Raw genomic sequence first — 20,784 nt, 5'->3', positions numbered from 1 at the left:
TAAAGCCAGTTAAGAGCTAATTTGGTATGAATTAGCATAAATTGACAATTTAGGGTTGTGCACACATCTTGGCCCAGGTTGTTTTAAGGCCCTTCCTATAGATGGGGCCTTATGCGTCTGGGCCAAACAGAGCCTTAGGCCCTTCCCCAGGGAGGGAAAGGCCCACCATTTTGAAGAGGCGGACCAGCTGGCCAGAGGGAGTAGGCATCCCTCTGGCCAGCCAAATGAAAGTAAGGTAAAGGGGAGAGGGCGGGGGTTGTCGGAAGCAGGGGGTGTTTTGTGGTGGCGGGAGAGCGTGGGCATCTCTCTCATTGCCAAGTGGTGTTTGGGGGGGGGTCGGTTGGCAGCGAGGAGATTGGGCATCTCTCCTGCTACCAGGGAGGGGGGTGGGTTGGTTTGTGGCAGGAGAGATTATGCATCTCTCATGCTGCCGAGAGGGTGCTAAGGGAGTGTTTTTGGCAGCAGGAGAGATTGGGCATCTCTCACGCTGCCAAGGTAGGCTATAATACACGAGCTCAAGAAGTGTGCTTTTACTACTCCCTCAAAAAAAACAAAAAACTACAATTTATGATTCTTCATGTAATTTTTTTTTTTTTTTTTTCTTTAGCCAAAGTCAAAACACACGCCACAAGATGCACTTTTAACAGTGCTTTCACTGTACCAGCCGGACCAGTCGCTGGTTTTTGTCGCCAAAAGCAGACGCTGCTCTTGGAGAATGACTCAGCGATTTTTAAGAATCCACCAGAGTGCTTGTTTCAATATTCAAGAGCCCACTTGCATGGCAGTGTCGGAGACTGCTAGAAAGCTTGCTAAAGACCGAAGCCGTTTTAATAATCCACCACTAAAATGCATGCAGACTAAACTCTCTGCAACCAGTTTAGCAACCGCGTTAAAGCTTTGAGAATCTGGCCCCGAGTCTCAAGATTATGGGAGCATTTACCACTTATTGAGCTGCTTAAACTTCCCTGGTTAATCTTTGGATTACTCTTCCTCAGATTATTCTACCTTAGAAATGGTTACATATGATTCCTAATGCATACAGAATGATCACCAATTTGCGAATTAAATACACATAAATGCCCAGAAAATTCAAAATGAACAAGCTGGAATTCCCTGTCCCCTTTTCTGTTTAATTGCTTTTCATTTAAAGGAATGTGCATGAACCTGGGCAGCCCAGCTGAGATGTGCCACACCCTATCTGGATCAATGGGTTGAAATGGGCAGCTCTACTGATACATCCCACAGGCTGCCTTGCTACACTGTGCCCAGGTCAGGGTTTCTGAAACTTATCCTGAGGATCTCTCAATGTTACCAGGACAGCCACAACACATCTCATACATATTTGCACGGGGATAGGGGCAGAAAATGCAAATATCCCACGTGCGGTCAGACATGCTGACTGTGAGGGTCTCAAAAATAGGTTTAGGTGGTATTACAATCAAAATTGGAAGATAAAAAGGTCCATTAAGTCAACCCTCTATGAAAATTCCTCAACAGATATCACATATGCAATTCCTAAAATAAAACAAAAACATTTTTCTAGTAAATAAGTCTTACGCAGAAATTAATAAAACTATTAACAACCTATAGCAGAATTTAGGTTTTAGATGACATTTTGTTATTCTCCATTAAAATGGATCTCATCTTATAAGGTACCAAAGATAACAGCTTGGGCCCTAGTATCTCATACACCACCTTAACCACAACTCAACCCAAATACACAATACTGAAACAAACCTCATTAAAAAAAATTTAAAAAAACACTCCATGGCCTGTTGTAAAAGTACCTTCTAACTTGTGTGGCAGACTAAACTACATCAATTTTAAGAAGGAAAATAGAAAATATGTATTTTCCCTTTCAAAATTACCCATTTGAGTTTTTCTTATATAAGCAAATTCAATATTACTTATACTATAAAAGCTATGCCTAAAGCCAAACCCTGCCCCAGAAACATCACCAACTAGGCGGACAAACTTGCACCTTCACCCCCAGATTCTATATATGGTTAAGTGCAACCTATGCTATGCCTAGATTTATATTCCGCTTATACATTAACAGTTCTAGGCCAGATTCCACAAAGCAAAAACTAGATCAAACATCCAGGAATTATTATAAAAGCGCCAAACCAAATTAGTTAACCTAGACATTCAATCTGCAAAACAGATAGGTTTTCGACATGTCTAAATCTAAAATAACGATTATAAGATCATATAATAAATGAAGTTTGATTCCATAACTCAAACCGCATGATTCTGGGTACAGGAAGAGAGCCATTTAATCGATTTTAACAATCCCAGTAACATCAATTGGGTACTGCTAATTAATGATTGCTGTTAATGGGCACTTAGGCCCGGATTCTCCAAACAGTGCCTTTGTTGGCGGTCGCCAAAAATCATGCAACGCCGCCGTTTAAAGAACTGTGCCTCCGACAAAGGTAGGCAGGGTTTTCAAGGCCTACATTTCCAGCACCTGCCTTTGACATGAATCACAGCTACATAGGCGCTTTACAGCACCTAACGCAACTTCTGGCATTAGCCACTGTAAAGCCCCTGTATAGGCGCGATTCCCGTGCTATTTTTTTAGGCACCTTGAAAATCATTTAAAAACATCTTTTAAACAGTGTTTTTCACTTAACTTAGGCACTGGTAGAGCATCAACTGGCGCCTAAGTTAAAGTACTGTTTATAAAATATAGGCCTTAATATTTTTATGCAAGCATCTGGCTGCTTGCCAGTCTGTAGGGTAGTGTGCTCAGCATCCCATAGAACAGTTGTCTCAAACTCAACCCCTTGGCAGGGCCACAATTTGGATTTGTCGGTACTTGGAGGGCCTCAGAAAAAAATTGTTTGTCTTATTAAAAAAATGATAACTTTGCATGAGGTAAAACTCTTTTCGCTAAGTCTTAATAATAATATTGTAATTCATAGCTAAAGAGACATATGACCAAGAAACTGTTTTATTTTACTTTTGTGATTATGATAAACATACTGAGGGCCTCAAAATAGTATCTGGCGATATGTGGCCCCCAGGCCGCGAGTTTGAGACCATTGCCATAGAACATATCTCAAAAGGGGACATGGCCATCAGAAGAGCATGTGCTTGTCAGGGACATTCCAAAATTTACACATCTAATTATAGAATACCAGGTCAGGCCTAACCTGGAGTAAGTGCTAGTGCCCAAAAGTTAGGCACAAGATCTGCATGTATGCAGTGTTTTATAAAGGGCACAAGCCTTCTAGCACCAGTTTTTCTCCTGTGCTGAATTCTGAGTTCCATTCACTGAATCCAGCCCACATTGTGTGTTAAAGGCTTACTCTCAAAATTATAGATTACATTTATTTTCACATAACTTAAACTAAAGCTTGGGGCATTTATTTCTCCAGCACTTTCCACTAAACAAGCAAGCATCTACAATATTAATTTCACAAGCTCAACATCTTGATTAACAAATATGAAACAGAGATAAGAATGGGGCACAAACTAGAGCTCCCATGAGAGGCAGTCCAGTAAGAAAAAAAAACAACTATGGAACAAAATTAAAAGACATTAAAAACATAAAGTGAGCTTGGGAGTGGCATACGTTAAAAAAAAAAAATAAAGTCAGTTTGAAAACAGTTAAGCCTGGAATGGATCGACATCTGGCAGAGATCCGAAGTGCCAGCTTGGAAGACAGACAAGTTCGGAAGAGGCATCTAATTGTCCCCTTTTCCTTTCCTCTTATCCAAGCTGCACTGGATCTTTGGCTTAACTTCCACATCCTCTCCAAAAATAAAGGGCCATGAATTGCCAAAACCATAAAAATACTGGGCATCACTCTACTCACTTAACCATGACTAACCACACAAACCTACTGGTGAAGAAATGCTTTTACATGCTGTGGAAGCTAAGGACTATTAAAAAATACTTTGGCACAACATCATTCAGATTACTGGCGCAATCGCTGATCCTATCTACCCTAGATTACTGCAACATTGCCTACCTGGGTATCCCAAAAAAAACAGTACAAAAATTAAAATTAGTGCAAAACACCATTGTATTATGTAACATCTTTCTTCTCTCATGTATTCTTTCCCCATGCTTCTCCAATTCATGATGTAACTTCATTCTTCTTGCATTTTGTAATCCGCTGATTGTCCAGCCTTCTTTCTATGTGAACCGCCATAGTCAGTTTGACTATGGCAGTATAGAAAAATAAAGTTGTTATTATTAAATATAAACTGAGATTTTGGGGCCAAAAAAATGACCCATAAATGGGGGTCTCAGTTTACATTCAGGTCAGCACTGACCCACCTCCTTCCCGAGCCTGTTTCTCCCAGACCTTCTGTGAGACCTGGTGGTCCAGTGGTGGCTTTAACAGGAATTCCAGTCGATTCTAAGAATTTTTACCTCCTTCCCACCTCCCCCAAGCACCTTTAGTATCCCTGGTGGTCCAGCGGTGAGCTGCTATAGGAGCAACCTTCCTTCGCTCCTGCCTGTGCAGAGCCATTAGCTGATTGGCTGCCGCACTGTCCAGTTCTCTTATTTGTAAACCGCCTAGAACTCTTGGGTGTTGGTGGTATAGAAAATAAAGTTATTATTATCATTCATTTTTCTCACCCCCAAAAAGGGGGGGGGAAATAAGGTGCGTCTTAAGGAGCAATTTTTTTTTTTACTGTACCTTTTTTTCCCCATCCTGGCAGTCCAGCTTGCTTTCTGCACTCCTGCCTCGGTTCCCCTGCTCTTTTCCGGCACAGTGGTGCATGAGGCAGGCGCGTGCTTTTTGCGTGCCTGCTTGGTCCCTCGCTGCACTCCGAATGGCTGCCTATCAGTTCTCATGGCTGGCTGGCTTGGGGCTGGCTGCCACTACATGTGCCTACCATTAGACATGCCCACCACTAGAAGTGCCCTGAACTGTCCCGGCCTACCACTAGACCACCAGAGGGAGGACAGGGGACAGGGCACACCATTTGATTTAGAATTTTATTTCTTGGTTTTTCCTCCTCTACAGGTGGGTGCGTCTTATGGTCAAGTGTGTCTTATAGAGCAAAAAATACAGTAAATTAAATTTACTTATAGAACTTTATATTTTCAAGGTATCTAAATAACTCCCTCGGAGGTCTCCTCTCCTTCCAGTTTCCTTCCTCCATAAGGCCCCAATTCTCTAAACGGTGCTGTTGTCAGCGGCCACCAATCACATGTCGATCACACCTCCAGCAAAGGTAGGCACCAGAAACGTAGGCCAAGGTTTTAAAGGCCTACATTTCCAGCATCTACCTTTGACATGAATGGCACCTAACGCCACTTCTGTCATTAGCCATGCCTATAGTGGCAATCCGAAGACACAATTCCGGCACTTTTTATAGATGCCTGGAAATCTCTTTTAAAAAAATCTTAAATGGCCTTCCCTCTTAACTTAGGCATCATTTATAGAATATGGGCCTAAGTAAGCACAAAAGGCTGGATTCAGTAAATGGCACTTAAAATAGGAATCAGGAAAATTATCGCTCAGCACTATTCTATAAAGTACGTTCCATGATTGACACCCTTTATAGAAAAGCACTTGGCAGGGATTACTGTGACCAATTTTGGGCATAAGGACTTAAGCCAGCTGAAACTCATAAATCCTAGCATGCAAGTTGGCACAATCGCCAGAATTCTATGACTGACCCTAACCCACCTGCGCCCCTCCCACGGCCATACCGCCTTTTGGGCTTTATGCTACGATTTAAGTGCCTAGGCTTTTAAAACAGTGTACAGTCAAATACACGCAACCTCTAACTGGTGCCAATTAGCATCAATAATTGTTAGTGTCCAAATAGTGATAACCGACTTGTTAAACAGGTTGCAAGTGCTTTTCTGGATCACACCCAAATGTAGGCAAGGATATTTGGGTTCCTTTTATAGAATAGGGGAGAAGTGGTTCTCCTTGAACAGAGCACGATAGCATGTTCACCTTCCTTCCCTTTTGTGCTGGTAAATATTTATACGTATACACTGTATGTTTATTTGTATAAAGTTGTTTTATTGTTTGTCTCCTAATTTTAAACACATTGAAGTATCTGGCATTGCGTGAACAACAAATTTTTAATAAACTTGAAACTACTAGACCCTCAATTTCCTGCCATCCCTTAGACATGAAGGTAAGCAACCCCAGCCCCATTTCTCAGACCTCTAGTGAACCTTCCTCCACCCAATACTTTGTCACATTATACTAGGCTCCCAATGAGGCCTTCAGGACCAAAGGTTTTCCCCATCCCATCGGAAATGTAACCCCCAAAACTGAACACTATACTCCATGGTGAGGCAAAATATCACCAATGTGTATATATATATATATATATATATGTAAGAGCATAGACTGCATAGGTACTGGTGTAAGAGCATAGACTGCATAGGTTCTGGTGTAATGTTTATTACATTACATTAGTGATTTCTATTCCGCCATTACCTTGCGGTTCAAGGTGGATTACATTCAAACTAAAAACAAGAATTACATTCAAAATTTGAAAGAATAGAATAAACATTACACCAGTACCTATGCAGTCTATACTCTTACACCAGTGTACCTCAAACTGTGTGCCGAGGCACACTAGTACGCTTCCTGATATTCCAAGTGCCGCAGCACACTGAAGAGGAAGAGAGGCACCTGCCAGCTAACTTCCCTATGTGGTACAGCGCCAACGCTGCCCGATTCGCTGAAGACCTGCATGTTTCCCCCTTCTCTCTAGCATCTTCAGGCTTCCCCCCTGGCCTCCTGGTCTCACCTTTAAAGCTATTACAGCAGCCTGCAGAGGATAGCTGGTAGGTAAAATTATTTTATTTTCAATACAGTGGTTGAAATGTTTCGGTTTTGGGAATTTATATCTGCTGTGTATATGAAAAATTGAAAAAAATTGTATTACAATTAATAAAGGGGGCGGGACCTGGGGGTAGAGCTTGGGTTGGTTTAGGGCAGAGCTTGGGAGGTCTGTGGTTGGAGGTACTTAGTTTGAAGTAGTTGAGAAATACTGCTGTAGGCAATCAGCTGGCGCCAGTGCCTCTCTTTCTCTCTGGCCCTCTTCCCTGCTGGCATCTCAGGGCCCTTCTGGAGGGCCTCTGCACATGCATGGACGTCGACATGATGATGTCACGCATATGCATAATGTCAATACAGCGACGTTCGTGCACTTCTGGGTGCCTCAAGCCATGGCCACTACCTTTAGTGTGCCCCGGCTCGAGAAAGTTTGAAAGACACTGTCTTCACCTTACAACTACCATTTGGCACCGAGATCATCCCAAGTTATCTCCCCTATTTAGAAGGCATGCAAGTTCAGGACTGCCATAAGTTCTAGCTCAGAAAAATCAATCCAGTCTAGCAGATATGAATAACTTGTTAAAAAAAAAAAAAAAAAGAGTTTACTAGCTTTACTTTAAAAGCCTATTGACCACAGTAAGGGTGAATTTCCCATAGAAATACAGTACTGTAATAATAATTTTAAAAAAAGTTTAGAAAAGTGCAACACAAAAGCAAGTCTGGAAGAGGTGAGTTCAAGTGGAGGTATCTGGCAGAGAGACAAGTATGTGCATGAATGAAAAAGTGAATTTGGGTGGGGAGAGCAAAAACAGAAAAGCATTAGATTTTGGAGGATGAACCTAGAAGAAAGCCGAGCCAAGAAGGGCCAAACCCAGTGATCTTGCAAAAGACCTGAATCTGGAAGAGACAGGCTGATAAATCTGGGAGATTTCCCAGTTTCTAAGAAGGGCACAAGAGTGAACTTGCAAGAAATCAAACTTTCGGAAAGACAGGAAAATAAGTTTACCAAAGATCCCAAGTTTGGAAGAGGCAAGAGGGTGAGCCCAGGAGAATTTGAGTTTGGAACAGCGCTAAAATGTGAGCTTTAGGAGAAACAGGAAGGTGAGCTAGAAAGAGATACCGCTGGAGAGGAACAGGAAGGTGGGGCCTGGTAGAGGTCCCAGCTTTGCAGAAACAAGAAAAATGAGCCAGAGAGCTCGGAGATTCTCACTTTCTCGCGCATTTCTCGCTCAGTGTCCAGCTCTCTCTGTAGAATTTGCGCTCTCTCCTCCGCATCATCCGCCTGCTGCTGCAAACATTGAATTTTTCTTTTCACCGCATCCAGGGAGTTCAGTCCGGCCATGATCCCAGCACACGGATCCTTCTCACAGGAGAAAAAAAAAAAAGGGGGACAAAATTTGAAATTAAAGAGTCCTTCCCCTGCACTGCAGAAGAGAAAAGTCACTGACACAGCGACCGCAGTGCAACCTATAACTACAAAAAGAAGGAAATTAGAGCTCAAACTTGCTGATTCCTCTAAGTTCTTTCACGATGCACAAAAACCAGAAAAATATCGAGTAACTTTTCCCCTTCAGTCTAAATCGAATCTTTTTTTACGTTTCAGAGGAAGCAACGTGCGTAAAAAGTGAACAGGAAAGCGGAGGGGGGGGGAGGATGAAAGGTGCCGGGAGTGAAAGCGGGAAGCGTGTCCAGAAGCTATGGGGCAGCACAGCCGCCTCTCCCCGGGGATGAGCTCACAGTGGGCGGGGAAGGGGCGGGGCCGGCACCGCTTCCTGCCGGGATGAGGAGGGTGGGGTAGAGTGACGTGAGCTTCCTTTGGGCGCCTTCGGCTGCTGCTTAAACCGAGAACTCTGCAACGCTTTTTCGACTTATTTGGGGAAATTGCGGCACTTCCCGTCCATTGCCGGAAACGCTTCAAAAATAAAAAGGCAGAAAGCCCCGAGAGACGTGTACGTATGAGAGGTGTGCGTAATTGTAGCCGCGAATTATGAGCCTTAAAAAAAGAAAGAAAAAGAGTATGTAAGAAAGTAGTGCTCGCACAAAAATTGGCGGAATCCCCTGGCTCTTTGCCAGAATCCCTTATACTTCTAAATCAAAATGATTTGGTTTGGATAAGGCAGTGTGTTTACCGTGTTAGCCCACTTGAAAGCACACAAATACAGGTTAATAAAAATACTAGAATGATACCTTCCTTACCTTTTTAAAATTGAAAACGCCGTTATTTTTGTAGATTTATTCCGGACACAGAAAATGTGAATTTTTTTTTTTAATCTAGAAGGTCGGAAGTTTAGAACAGGAGGCTTAAACTACAGTTACACGTTTTAAGGGACTACCTGGTTTCCCCCCAAGATTTCATCTTGACTAATTCTGAGGTTGCTAAGCACGTGGCTGAAAAAGAAGTTAAGACGCTGTCTCGATTCTATTTATGTATTCCGTTTTCTTTCTATACCACTCTCCCAGGGGGAGCTCAGAATAGTTTACATGAATTTTATTCAGGTGCTCAGTCGGCATCTTATGACCACCGTTGTGCTGAAATCTAGAAGCAACGAAGGTGTCATGAAGTACCAACCAGCGGCAAAATAGTGTTTGATTACTTCATAATGTGCTTTTTGCCTTGTAATTTTAACCAAGGAAAATAAATGTTTTTCTTGCAGCCCCCCCCCCCCCCCCCCCCCCCAAGTTGCAAACTGGTGTCTTAATGATATGGGAAACAAATTATTTTCTTTTCACTAGTAGAGGTTAACAATCCTTTCATACTGGTTGGATAATGGGATCATTAATTCTATAACTGGGCAGTACGATATACTTGTAGTTGCCTATTTTATGTGGACTGTGAGTCTATTCTATAAGAAAACTTAAGCGCAGAAATCACCATCAACACACTAATATTTAGGCACTGCCCACTTTCATCAGGTTTGTGGTTCATCTAAATCAGTGGTCTCAAACTCACGGCCCCAGGGCCACATGCGGCCCGCTAGGTACTATTTTGAGGCCCTCGGTATGTTTATCATAATCACAAAAGTAAAATAAAACAGTTTCTTGATCATACGTCTCTTTACCTATAAATGACAATATTATTATTAAGACTTAGCCAAAAGGAAAGATTTATAAACTATAAAGAGTTTTATCTCATGCAAAATTGTCATTTCTTTAATAAGACATTAACTATTTTTTTCTGAGACCCTCCAAGTACTTAGAAATCCAAAATGTGGCTCTGCAAAGGGTTTGAGTTTGAGATCACTGATCTAAATGCAGCACTTTAGAGCCTGCCCAAAACCAGGATGAATAATCTATGACCAAAATTGGCTGCTGGGTTTTGGCAGAAACTGAAGCCAAGAACAAAACTGCCCCTCTGAGCAGCATCCCCCTTCCTGAGCCCAACCCTCTGGGACTATTGTTTTGTTGGTGAGTAGTGGGTGCAGGAGCAGCCCCACTCGCTCCTGGGCATGGTTAGCTTTAAGTATAAATGGCTTTTAGGGCTTCTTGAGGCAATTTCATAAGACTGCCATGGAAGGTCCCGGCAGCCAACATGAGACTGTAACTGGCACAGACAAGAGTAAGTGAGGATCGCTCTTACCTGTGCGGGTTACAGTCTCAAAATGGCTTCTGGAACTTCCTGCAGCTGTTGCATTCCTTTGATTGGCAGCCGGCTACATAGGGAATATGGAAACCTACCCCTCTGGTGTCTTCCATGTTTCCTAGCGGTATATCCTTAACCTCTTGACATTAGACAGCAACTCCAATAGTTGGGAAGTAAGGCTAGCGCTGACAAAACAAGTTAGACTTCTATGGCTGAAAATTTTAGGGGTTATTTTAGATCAATCCTTATCTTTTAAGGCCCATACAGATTATCTGGTTAAGAGATGTTTTATTGTCTTCTGGAAACTGCTGCGTACTATTAGGAAATATTTTGATTTTATATCATTTAAAATCCTGGTTCAATCTTCAATCTTTTTAATATTGGATTATTGTAATGTTATTTATCTGGGATCATATGGGATATGATTCGGTACTGAAGTTGGGACGAAAGCCATATTGGTAAGGAAGGAGAATAGAGAATCTCTCTAAGTATGATGAAAGTTGGGTAGATATGATGGACTCTAGCATATTGGTTAGGAGAGGGATATTTGCTATTGGGCGATAGCTGGATGGTGTGGAAGGGTCTAGGTCAGATTTTTTTCAGTAGTGGGGACAAGGCAATATGACCCATTTCTGGGAAAAAAAGGCCCGAATGTAGGGCGGAGTTTATGAGTTTGGTAATAGAAGAGATGGCCTGTGCGGGAATTTTTTCGTATAGGTAGGAGGGGAATGGGTCCAAGGAACAGTTGCAGGATTTCAGTTTGAGGCAGAGTTTGAAGACCAGGGATTCAGATATGTGCTCAAAGGTAGTCCAGGATCTATCGACTGGGATAGGATTGGAGACCATTTGGGTAGAATTGGAGTCGGTGGGTACCAGGGAATTGTAGGAGACTGCAGGTGGGAAGGAGCATCTCAAGGTACATAGACTTTTTCGTTGAAGAATTTTGCCAGAACATCGGCTGAGGGAGAGGAGGGGAGCGAGGTGGAGTCTTTTTTGGAGGTTAAGGAGCACCAGATATTGAATAGTGTACTACTCTGGTTGTTGGATCTGGAGATTTTGTCACCGTAGAAGTTCTTCCTTGCTTTTTTTAGTACTGTATTGTACAACTTAATATTGACTCTCCAAGACTGTCTATCTATAGAGGATTTAGATTTTTTCCATATGTGCTCCAGGGCTTGACATTTCTGCTTTAGTTCTCTGTGTTATGGGAGGTACCAAGGGGCCTTGCGGGGGTAGGAGATGGATTTAGTGGAGAGAGGGGCAAGGGAGTGGTAGGTGGACTCGGAGAGAGCAACCCAGTTATGCCAATTAGCTTCTGAGTCTGCACGCTTAGGAGCAGAGGAGAATAGGTTGAGAAATTTAGACCAGAACAGATTGCTCGTAATTTTTTTGCAAAAGGTAATGGAATTGGAAATGCGGGGTGGAGCCCCAAGATGCGACAGAAAGCCCCTAAGAAGTGGTCGGACCAGGGGACATGTTCCCAGCGGATCTCATCGGCTGAAGTTTTGTAAGCGGTAAGATCGAGGAAACTAATGAGGTCTAGTGTGTGCCCCTTTTCATGAGTTGGGGATGGAGCAGGGAGGGGAAGCCAAGGGAGGTGAGGAAGCTAATAAATTCAACCGTATCCTTGCTGGTGATGTCGTCTAGGTGGAGATTGATGTCCCCAATGATCAGTAGTCTTTGAAATATGAGGAAGGCGTTTGTTATGGTCTCGTGAACGAGATCGGAGGATTTGTTCCAAGGGGTAGGTGGGCGATATAGAAGCAGGATGCCCAGTGGGTGAGGGTGGAGTTCATCGTTGACAGAGGCTAGTATATATTCTAGTGAGGTATGGCTGCCCTTTTCGAGGAGCTGGACATCAAGGAATGATTTGTAGAGAAATGCCAGGCTGTCTTCTTTACGGTTAGTTCTGGGTGAGTTCGTTTTGTGTAAATAGGTCATCTTTTGTAATCCATAATTCCGTGATGCATAGGAATCCGGGGTCAGAATCCTCGAGTAGGTCCTTCAGAATTTGAATCTTATTGCAAGCGGATCTGACTTTGCAATAAAGTGTTGGGACTGGGGTGAGAGAGTCGGAGGCGAGGTTGGGGAGATTGGCAGGGGGAACAGACTTTAAAGAGGTGTGGTTGATTCTTCGAGGGTTTTTTTTTGGAGGGATGAGATCTGGTGCGAATCAGCATGGGGATTTTGAGGCCAGGGCAGATATTATTGAAATTCGCGGAATCAAGAAGGTTGGGAGAGGGAGGTATTAAGCAGATAGTTGTGTTGAGAGAAGAGCAAAGTAGGAGGAGAAAGAGCCACGAAGGAGGCTTCATGGTGAGAGTTGGAGAGCCTTTGGGGTTGGGAGGTTTTGGGGTTTTGTTTTTTTTAATTTATTTTAGGGAGAGCTTAATCGGAGGAAGAGCTAGGCAACTTGGCATCTAAACAGGAAAAGGCTTAGCGCAGAGCCCGATCCTTAGTGGTGGGTGCGCTTTAGTATATACACTGTTTTGTGGGGGGACCTGGGCTGGGCGTTTACTCAGGTAAAACTTAGGACTAAGCCCAACTGATATCTGGTAGTTTCGTGAGGGAGTAGAGTTGGGGAGGATCTAAGCGACCAAGTAGGGAGAGGACTAGACAGACTTAGCAAAGCCAGGGGAACTTAGCATATGGGTAAAGGAGAAAACTTAGCATTGAGCTCGGTCCTTAACATTGAATGCACTTAGCAACTGGATAGAGTCGTTTAAGAAACTTTGAACAAGGTCAAGTATAGCATCAGGTCCCAAGGAGGTAAATCAAAACAATCCTTCGTGCTTAAGAGATGTGAGGTGGAGGAAGGAGAGAACAGGATGGAGGAGAGTTTCCTCCTTCCTCTGCCATGGAAAGTCGTTGGGGGGGAAATTTTCGGCGGCTCTCAGGGCTGAAGAAGGATCAGACGCTAAAGTAGAATCCGACGCTGGGATGGGCAGAGTCAGCCCAAATAGTCCTGCACAGGCAGGAAGCTTTGCGGCGATTCCCGGTGGGCTGGAGGGAAGCAGGGGCTCTGGAGAGCAGATGTAGAGCCTTCCTGCTTGAGCGGTGTCGGGCGGAGGAAGAAAGGACAAGATGGAGGGAAACTTCCTCCTTCCTCTGCCTTGGAAGTCGCTGGGGGGGGAAACTTTCGACGGCCCTCAAGGGCTGAAGAGAAATCCGACGCTGGAGTGGAATCCTAACAGTCCTGCACAGGCAGGAAGCTTTTGCAGCGATCCCTGATGGGCTGGAGGGAAGCAGGGGCTCTGGAGAGCAGATGCAGAGCCTTCCTGCTTGAGCGGCATCGGGCGGAGGAAGGAGGGACAAGATGGAGGGAAACTTCTCCTTCCTCTGCCTTGGAAGTCGCTGGGGAGGAAAAACTTTCGGCGGCCCTCAAGGGCTGAAGAGAAATCTGATGCTGGAGTGGAATCCTAACAGTCCTGCACAGGCAGGAAGCTTTTGTGGCGATCCCCGATGGGCTGGAGGGAAGCAGGGGCTCTGGATAGCAGATGCAGAGCCTCCTCGGTGGCCCAGACAACCATGGTACTCCCTTCTACTTCAGCTCAGCACCAGGGACCCTCTACTTCTACCAGTCTTTCCCTCTCTGCTTACTCAGTCAAGGATCTTTACTTCTTCATCCCAATCTGCAGTCTCTACACTTAACAGCTTGGTACCTTTCGGCCTGACTGACTCCTCACACTTTTCCCAGTCTGTTCAAGAAATTTTGGTCGCTTCCAGGAAGCCATCCACTCGACAGTGTTATGGCCAGAAATGGACTAGATTTTCTGCTTGGTGTTCCACATGTCAGCTAGAGCCAATGTCTACATCCTTGGCTTCTGTTTTGGACTATTTACTTCACTTATCACACTCTGGACTTCAATCTACATCCATTCGAGTCCATCTTAGTGCTATTGCTGCTTTTCATCAGCCTCTTGATGGGAAACCTTTCTCTGCACATCCTGTGGTTTCCTTATTTATGAAAGGACTCTTTAATGTTCATCCACCAATTAAACCACCTCTGGTGGTTTGGGATCTCAATGTTGTTTTAGCTCAACTAATGAAACCTCCATTTGAACCACTTGATAAAGCTCATCTCAAGTACCTCACTTGGAAAGCGGTTTTCCTCAGTGAGTTACAAGCTTTGGTTGCGGACCCACCTTTCACAGTTTTCCACCATGACAAGGTGGTCCTCCATACTCATCCAAAATTCCTGCCTAAAGTGGTTTCAGACTTTCATATCAATCAATCTATTGTTTTGCAAGTATTTTTTCCAAAACCTCATTCTCACCCTGGAGAAGCGGCGCTCCATACTTTGGACTGCAAGCATGCTTTGGCTTTCTACTTGAAACGTACTCAGCCTCACAGAACATCTCCTCAACTTTTCATCTCTTTTGATACAAATAGGTTGGGTCAACCTATCTCAAAACGAACCATCTCCAACTAGATGGCTGCTTGCATCTCTTTCTGCTATGCCCAGGCTGGTCTCCCTCTGCAGGGTCGAGTCACGGGCCATAAAGTTAGAGCAATGGCGACATCTGTAGCATTCCTCAGATCAACTCCTATTGAGGAAATCTGCAGGGCTGCCACTTGGTCCTCGGTTCATACATTCACTTCTCATTACTGCCTGGATACCTTATCCAGGTGGGATGGCCATTTTGGCCAATCTGTTTTGCAAAATCTTTTTTCTTAAATTGCCAACTCTCCCTCCATCCCTTTCTGCTTAGCTTGGAGGTCACCCATGTGTGAGAATATGCTGCCTGCTTGTCCTGGGATAAAGCACAGTTACTTACCGTAACAGTTGTTATCCAGGGACAGCAGGCAGATATTCTCACAACCCACCCACCTCCCCTGGTTGGCTTCTTAGTTAGGTATCTGAACTGAGGATCCTTACAGGAGATGCGCCTCCTAGTTCGGGCGGGAAAGCGCTCGCGCATGCGCATTGCAGCACTCAGAAGCTCTTATAAAGATCTTCAAGCAAGTCTGCTTTCGAGGCTGTCCGCTGCGGTGCTCCGTCGGTGACGTCACCCATGTGTGAGAATATCTGCCTGCAGTCCCTGGATAACAACTGTTACGGTAAGTAACTGTGCTTTCTTGTAAAATCCCATTCTATTCTTGGACTAGTGGGTAGTCAATCCCATCCATTGAGATCTCTTGTAGGAAACCTCATTTATATATTTTTTGATTTCCCCCCTCTTACCTTAGGACTTCTCTCTGACTTCCAGTCTTCCAGTAGGAGCTGTTCTTTTCTGCTTGTGTGTTTTTGTTTTTTTATTCAATAGTTTTATTTTTCTGGAAATTTTGTGCTGCAGAGGCAGAGATCTCCCTGTAAGCTATTTCAGCTTCTTCCTGCAGCTCTCAGCACACAGCATGGCACAGAGTAAGCAGGCTGTCAGCCTGAGAGATTGATTTCAGGGGGTCTGTAAATTTAATTTTTAAGATTTTCTGAAGTTAGTACTGGGTTCCCCTACGTCAGAAATCCTAAAATCACAATTTTTGGGGTTTCTTTGTGGCTTCCCTGGGCCATTTTTGGCACTGAAATCGCTGCCACCATGGCCATCTTAGATTTACCAATTTCAATTTAAAAGCTCTCATCTGCCTCAAAACACCTCGTTTTAGTAGACTCCTCAAGGTTAGATTCTTTGGATTTTGGTCTTATTTAAGGCAAAAGACAATTTGGGAGGATCATCTGTTTTCACTTGCTGCGGGGAGGTGCATAGGCTTTAGCCTCCCTGCCCCTTCGCAGGGTTTTGGTACTCATTCCATCTATAGTTAGTCCAAAAAGTCTAAATTTCAGCCGGGGATGCAGCGCAAGTGCGTCGCTGGTGAATCACAATTTGGCACTGTAAGCCCGCAATAGGCACTGAGGGCTTAAAGGGGGTGTCTGCCCCTTAAGGACAAAATTTTCCCCTGGTTTTTGTTCATATGTTGTTTCAGGCTTATTTGACCAATAAAAGCTTGCCTAATCTGTCTTCCATGGCATTCCTGTCAGTGCCAATGGTCCCTTTCCCTAAGGACGCTGGTCCCCAGTAATAGAGCCATGCATGATTGGGGGACAGTCCGCCAGCGGTCAATTTAGATGATCCGGATAATGTTCTCATGCCTTTACTTTCTCGGACAGGCATTTCCAGAGTGGGGTATTTGGCTGCAGTCACGGATCTCCAGGACCCAGATCTGGGTGAAGCTCTGGATCCTATGGAGGACCGCACTGTGCAGAGACTATTCCAACTTTTCACGTTGATAGGGATTATTTCAGAATCCCTTCAGATATTAAAATTGGAGACTGGCCAGTCCTCCATAACACAGTTCTCTCTTTGAGTAGCACGATCCGCAGTCTTTCTCTTTTCCCGATTATCCGGACATTTCAAAGATGCTCCCCCAAAGGTGTACTCCTTGGTGGCGCTGGTTACAAAATGCACTTCTCAGTGAAGGCAGAGTGGTATTGAGGAATACACAAGACCACAGGATCGATATTGTGCTGAAACGGCTTTTTGATTCCTCAGCCTCAGGTTTGAGAGCAGCCGCAGCAGCATCCTTTGTTGCTAGAGCCTGTCACTCCAAGCTGCTTCACCATCGTGTTTACAGATCTTCCATTTTTTTATTTCTGGAGTGGACTATGGTTGATGCCCCATATGACTTATTCAGGGCCGTAAGCCAGTGGTTGGCTTACTCTAGCTCTGCATGCCAGATGTTGTGGATCTGGCAATAGTCTGGTAATTCTTCACCTGGGGTGATCCTCAGTAAATTTTCCTTTAAGGGAGAATTATTTGTTCAGTAGGTGCCTGAACGATCTAATGGCTAGTGTGCAGGTACACAAGCCTCAGTTCTTGCCAGACAGCATGCCTCGGTCTTCAAAGGGATCGGGTCATTCTAGTTTTTGACCCTTCAAGTTTTGTCAGTTCTCCAGTCAGGTCTCTCGGGTCGGAGCTCTTATCAAGGCACCAAAACAACGGGTTTGTGGAGCTAAATTTCATATCCTATTTTTGTCAAATAATGTTGAACCTTCCATTATTTCTTCCAAGGTTAAGATAGATTGTATTGCAGTCTCGCTATTTGGGAATTATTGTTGATTCCTCTCATCTCTTAACTTTCAAGTGAGCAGTGTTATTGAAAAGACTTCCTTTAGATTAAAACCAATTCATAGACTGAAAGATTTTTTGTCAGCTGATAAATTTCGGATTGTTTTACAGGCCTTGGTTTGCCCCATTCTTGATTACTGTAATTCTTTGCTGTTGGGCCTGCCTAAACAATTTCTGCAGGCCTTACAGATTGCCCAAAATGTAGCAGCCAGATTACTTACTGGTCTTTCTCAATAATATTTCTTTGGCATTGAAGTAACTTAATTGGCTCCCAATATGTTGTCATCTGCAATTCAAAGTAGTACAGTACTTTTAATTGATAAAGCTTTGAATAATGAGGCACCTATGGCCTTAGTGATTGCACTGAGAACGTATTGGCTGAGCTGCAGCTTGAGGTCTGTTGTCAAATTATTATTGGACTAGTCTTTAAGCCTGTTACATTAATGGGTGCTAGAATAGATGTGGGTCTGTCTTTCTTTATTTCTTTCTCTCTCCTTGGCCGCTATCTTGTCTCTTTTTTTTATTTGTCTCCATCTCCTTGGACGTTGTCTGTTTGTCTTTTTTTCTTTGTCTATCTCTTTTTGGCCGCTGGCTGTCTCTTTTTTTTCTTTGTCTCTCTCTCTCTCCTTGGACGCTATCTTCCTTTCTGTCTGTCTCTCTGGCCCCCCTGTCTGTCATTCTTTTTGTCTGTGTGACTCCCGAGCCCCCTGTCTGTCTGTCATTCCCCTTTCCCTCTCCCCCTGGCCCTCTGTTGTGCCATGCTTGCCTGCTCCTTGGCCCCCTTCTTCTTAGAATTGACGTTGGGCAGCCAGAGTTGGTCGGCCCGTGGGAAAAGAAGAAGGGCAAATTCGGCGCCAGCCTGTTTCCGATGGCCAGAGGCAGCCTTTCCCCGGCGGTGGTGGCAGCATGGTGGTGGTAGCGGCGGTGGCATGGGGGAGGGAAGGGAGAAAGAAAGAAAGGGGAGGAGCCAGAAAGAAAGCAAGGGGGGGGACAGGGATCCAGAAAGAAAGAAAGGGGGCAGGGTGAAAGAAAGAAAAAAAAATGGGGCATGGGGAAAGAGAGAGAAAGACAGACATAGAGAAAGAAAGGGGGCATGGAGAGAGAAAGAACGAAGGGGGCAGGGTGAAAGAAAGAAATGGGGCACGGAGAGAGAGAGAAAGACAGACATACAGAAAGAAAGGGGGCATGGAGAGAGAAAGAAAGAAGGGGACAGGATGAAACAAAGAAAAAGTTGGGGGAGGGAATGAAGTCTGGAGGAGAGGAAGCATACAGGAGGCTGAAAGAAGGGAAGAAATATTGGATGCACAGTCAGAAGAATAAAGTACAACCAGAGATTGATGAAATTACCAAACAAAGGTAGGAAAAATGATTTTATTTTCAATTTAGTGTTCAAAATGTGTCCGTTTTGAGAATTTATATATGCTGTCTATATTTTGCACTGTGGGCCCCTTTTACTAAACTGCAATAGCAGTTTTTAGCGCAGGGAGCGTCGAGAGCAGCGTGGGGCATTAAGCGCAGCTCCCTGCGCTAAAAAACGCTATCGCGGTTTAATAAAAAGGGAGGGGGTATATTTGTCTATTTTTGTATAGTTGTTACTGAGGTGACATTGCATAAAGTCATCTGCCTTGACCTCTTTGAAAACCCGCAGAATATAAATGATAATTAACATTTTCTCTGCGTAGAATGTGCTTTGTGTTTTTAAAATTTTATTGTTGGTAGATCATTTTGACTTGGCCACGAAGGTAACGGGAGGGAGGGAGAGGAGCTGCTGAAAGACATCTAGTAATCCTTGCAGGCTTGACTGTGCAGGGAATTATTTTTGTAAAATCATGTTTTGTTATGTGACTGGCATTATTTAGACTTTAATTTCTATGAATGAATAAATGAAAATGATATAAAATTACTTGCTTGTTTTTATGTGCGTGCGCTGAAGGAAAGTGGAGAGAGTGGGCTGAGGACGCTGAAGGGAAATGGGGAAGAGAGAGTGGGGAGAAGATGCTGATTTATAAATTGACAACTGTACAGAATATTGTTTCTTTTTATACTTTAATATAAGTTCAATATAAAACAATTCAAGGCTTGTGTGGATGGAATCAGGTGGTTTGTGGAGATGAGGACTGAGCTTACGGGTATTAGTCCAATAAAATGGTATTTTCATATTTCTCATTATTTGTTTTATTTTTATTTGTTAATTTGTAAAGTGGTGATTGTTATGTATCAGTTTTTCAAATTTACATCTACTGTCTTTATATTTTGCACAGTATTAGAGGACATGTATTACTGTTTTTGTGGTGTTGCATTGTATGCAGAGTCTGGTTTCTTGGCAGTTCAGTTTAACTTTTGTCTACATATTTCTGTTTTTAGTTTGTGATTATTCCATATTGGGCAAAGGTGTATCTGTCTGTGTGTATGAAAGGGACATGGCTTTCTGATAGCATCGACTGTACTGGATCAATTGACTGTGCAGTATCTGGTTTGTTTAGTTTTACAATGTATGTGTTGGTGTTCTAGTGCTCACTGTAGTGTTTAAGATGCTGCCTTTTCCTAGGTACACTTTTGTTGTGCGATATATAGATTGTTACTAAAAATCATATTTCTCATATAGATTGGGGGGAGGGGTCAAAAAATGATGGGCCCTGGGTGTCACATATGCTAGGTACGCCACTGTCAAATCCATAATTTCCAAAGGAAAAAGAAATATCTATTCATTTATATAGACCACAATAATTTGAGAGAGGACAACAGGAAATTAAAAAAAAAATTGAAAAGGAAATATATATAATCAAATGAGAAAACAGCAATACCCAGTTAATTCTACAGCTGGTATTATGACAAGTTATGTATCTTAAGTTACAGATGCTGCAAATTCTAACAGCTGTTTTGGCTCCAAAAACAAGTTCTTTGTCTGATATGTAATAAAACATTTCAGAAGTAAACCTTTTCTAAAAGAAACAAAGCTATGATATTAAAGGATATGCTATGAATTTGCAAGGAATTAGATTCAGGAGCAGGATCAGAAAATATTTTTTTCCATATGGCAAAAAAATAAATGATGGTAAGAGTTTTAATTCTCAGTCCCAACAAATAGAAGGGAAAATTAAGAAGCATGATAATGAAATTGGAAATTTTAAACAAGAGTTGGATGTCTCTAAATCCATAATAAATAAACTTCAAGAAGATTCAGGAATATCAAAGAAACTACAAGAGACATTGATTAAGGATAATACAAGTTTAAGAAGGAAACATGAATCATTGGAGAACTTTTCCAGGAATAATAATTTAAGACTGATTAACTTTCTTAAAGTTGCTGCGATAACTCCTAGAGAAATGCTGAAACGATATCTTTTAGAAACATTGGAAATTCCCAA

At 43.2% G+C, this 20,784-nt stretch overlaps 1 protein-coding gene across 4 annotated transcripts in view; it reads right to left on the bottom strand.

The window, feature by feature from the left end:
- Positions 1–20,784, bottom strand: part of LOC117365110 (tropomyosin alpha-1 chain) — a 175,562-nt gene that overhangs the window by 100,891 nt on the left and 53,887 nt on the right. Inside the window, exon 1 of one of the 4 annotated variants that reach the window (XM_033955081.1) lies at positions 7,983–8,492. The exons of 2 other annotated variants lie outside the window; for them this stretch is intronic. In XM_033955081.1, the coding sequence (XP_033810972.1) occupies positions 7,983–8,114 (132 nt within the window). In that variant the 5' untranslated portion in view covers positions 8,115–8,492. Of the gene's footprint in view, positions 1–7,982; positions 8,493–20,784 lie in introns of those variants that run through there. One more of the 4 variants, XM_033955080.1, reaches the window with a different exon arrangement.

The sequence above is a fragment of the Geotrypetes seraphini genome, chromosome 8 (genome assembly GCF_902459505.1).
Source record: "Geotrypetes seraphini chromosome 8, aGeoSer1.1, whole genome shotgun sequence".
NCBI classification, from domain to species: Eukaryota; Metazoa; Chordata; class Amphibia; order Gymnophiona; family Dermophiidae; genus Geotrypetes; species Geotrypetes seraphini.
Note: the sequence above shows the minus strand (reverse complement) of the source record. Positions and strands in the feature narration are given on the sequence as shown.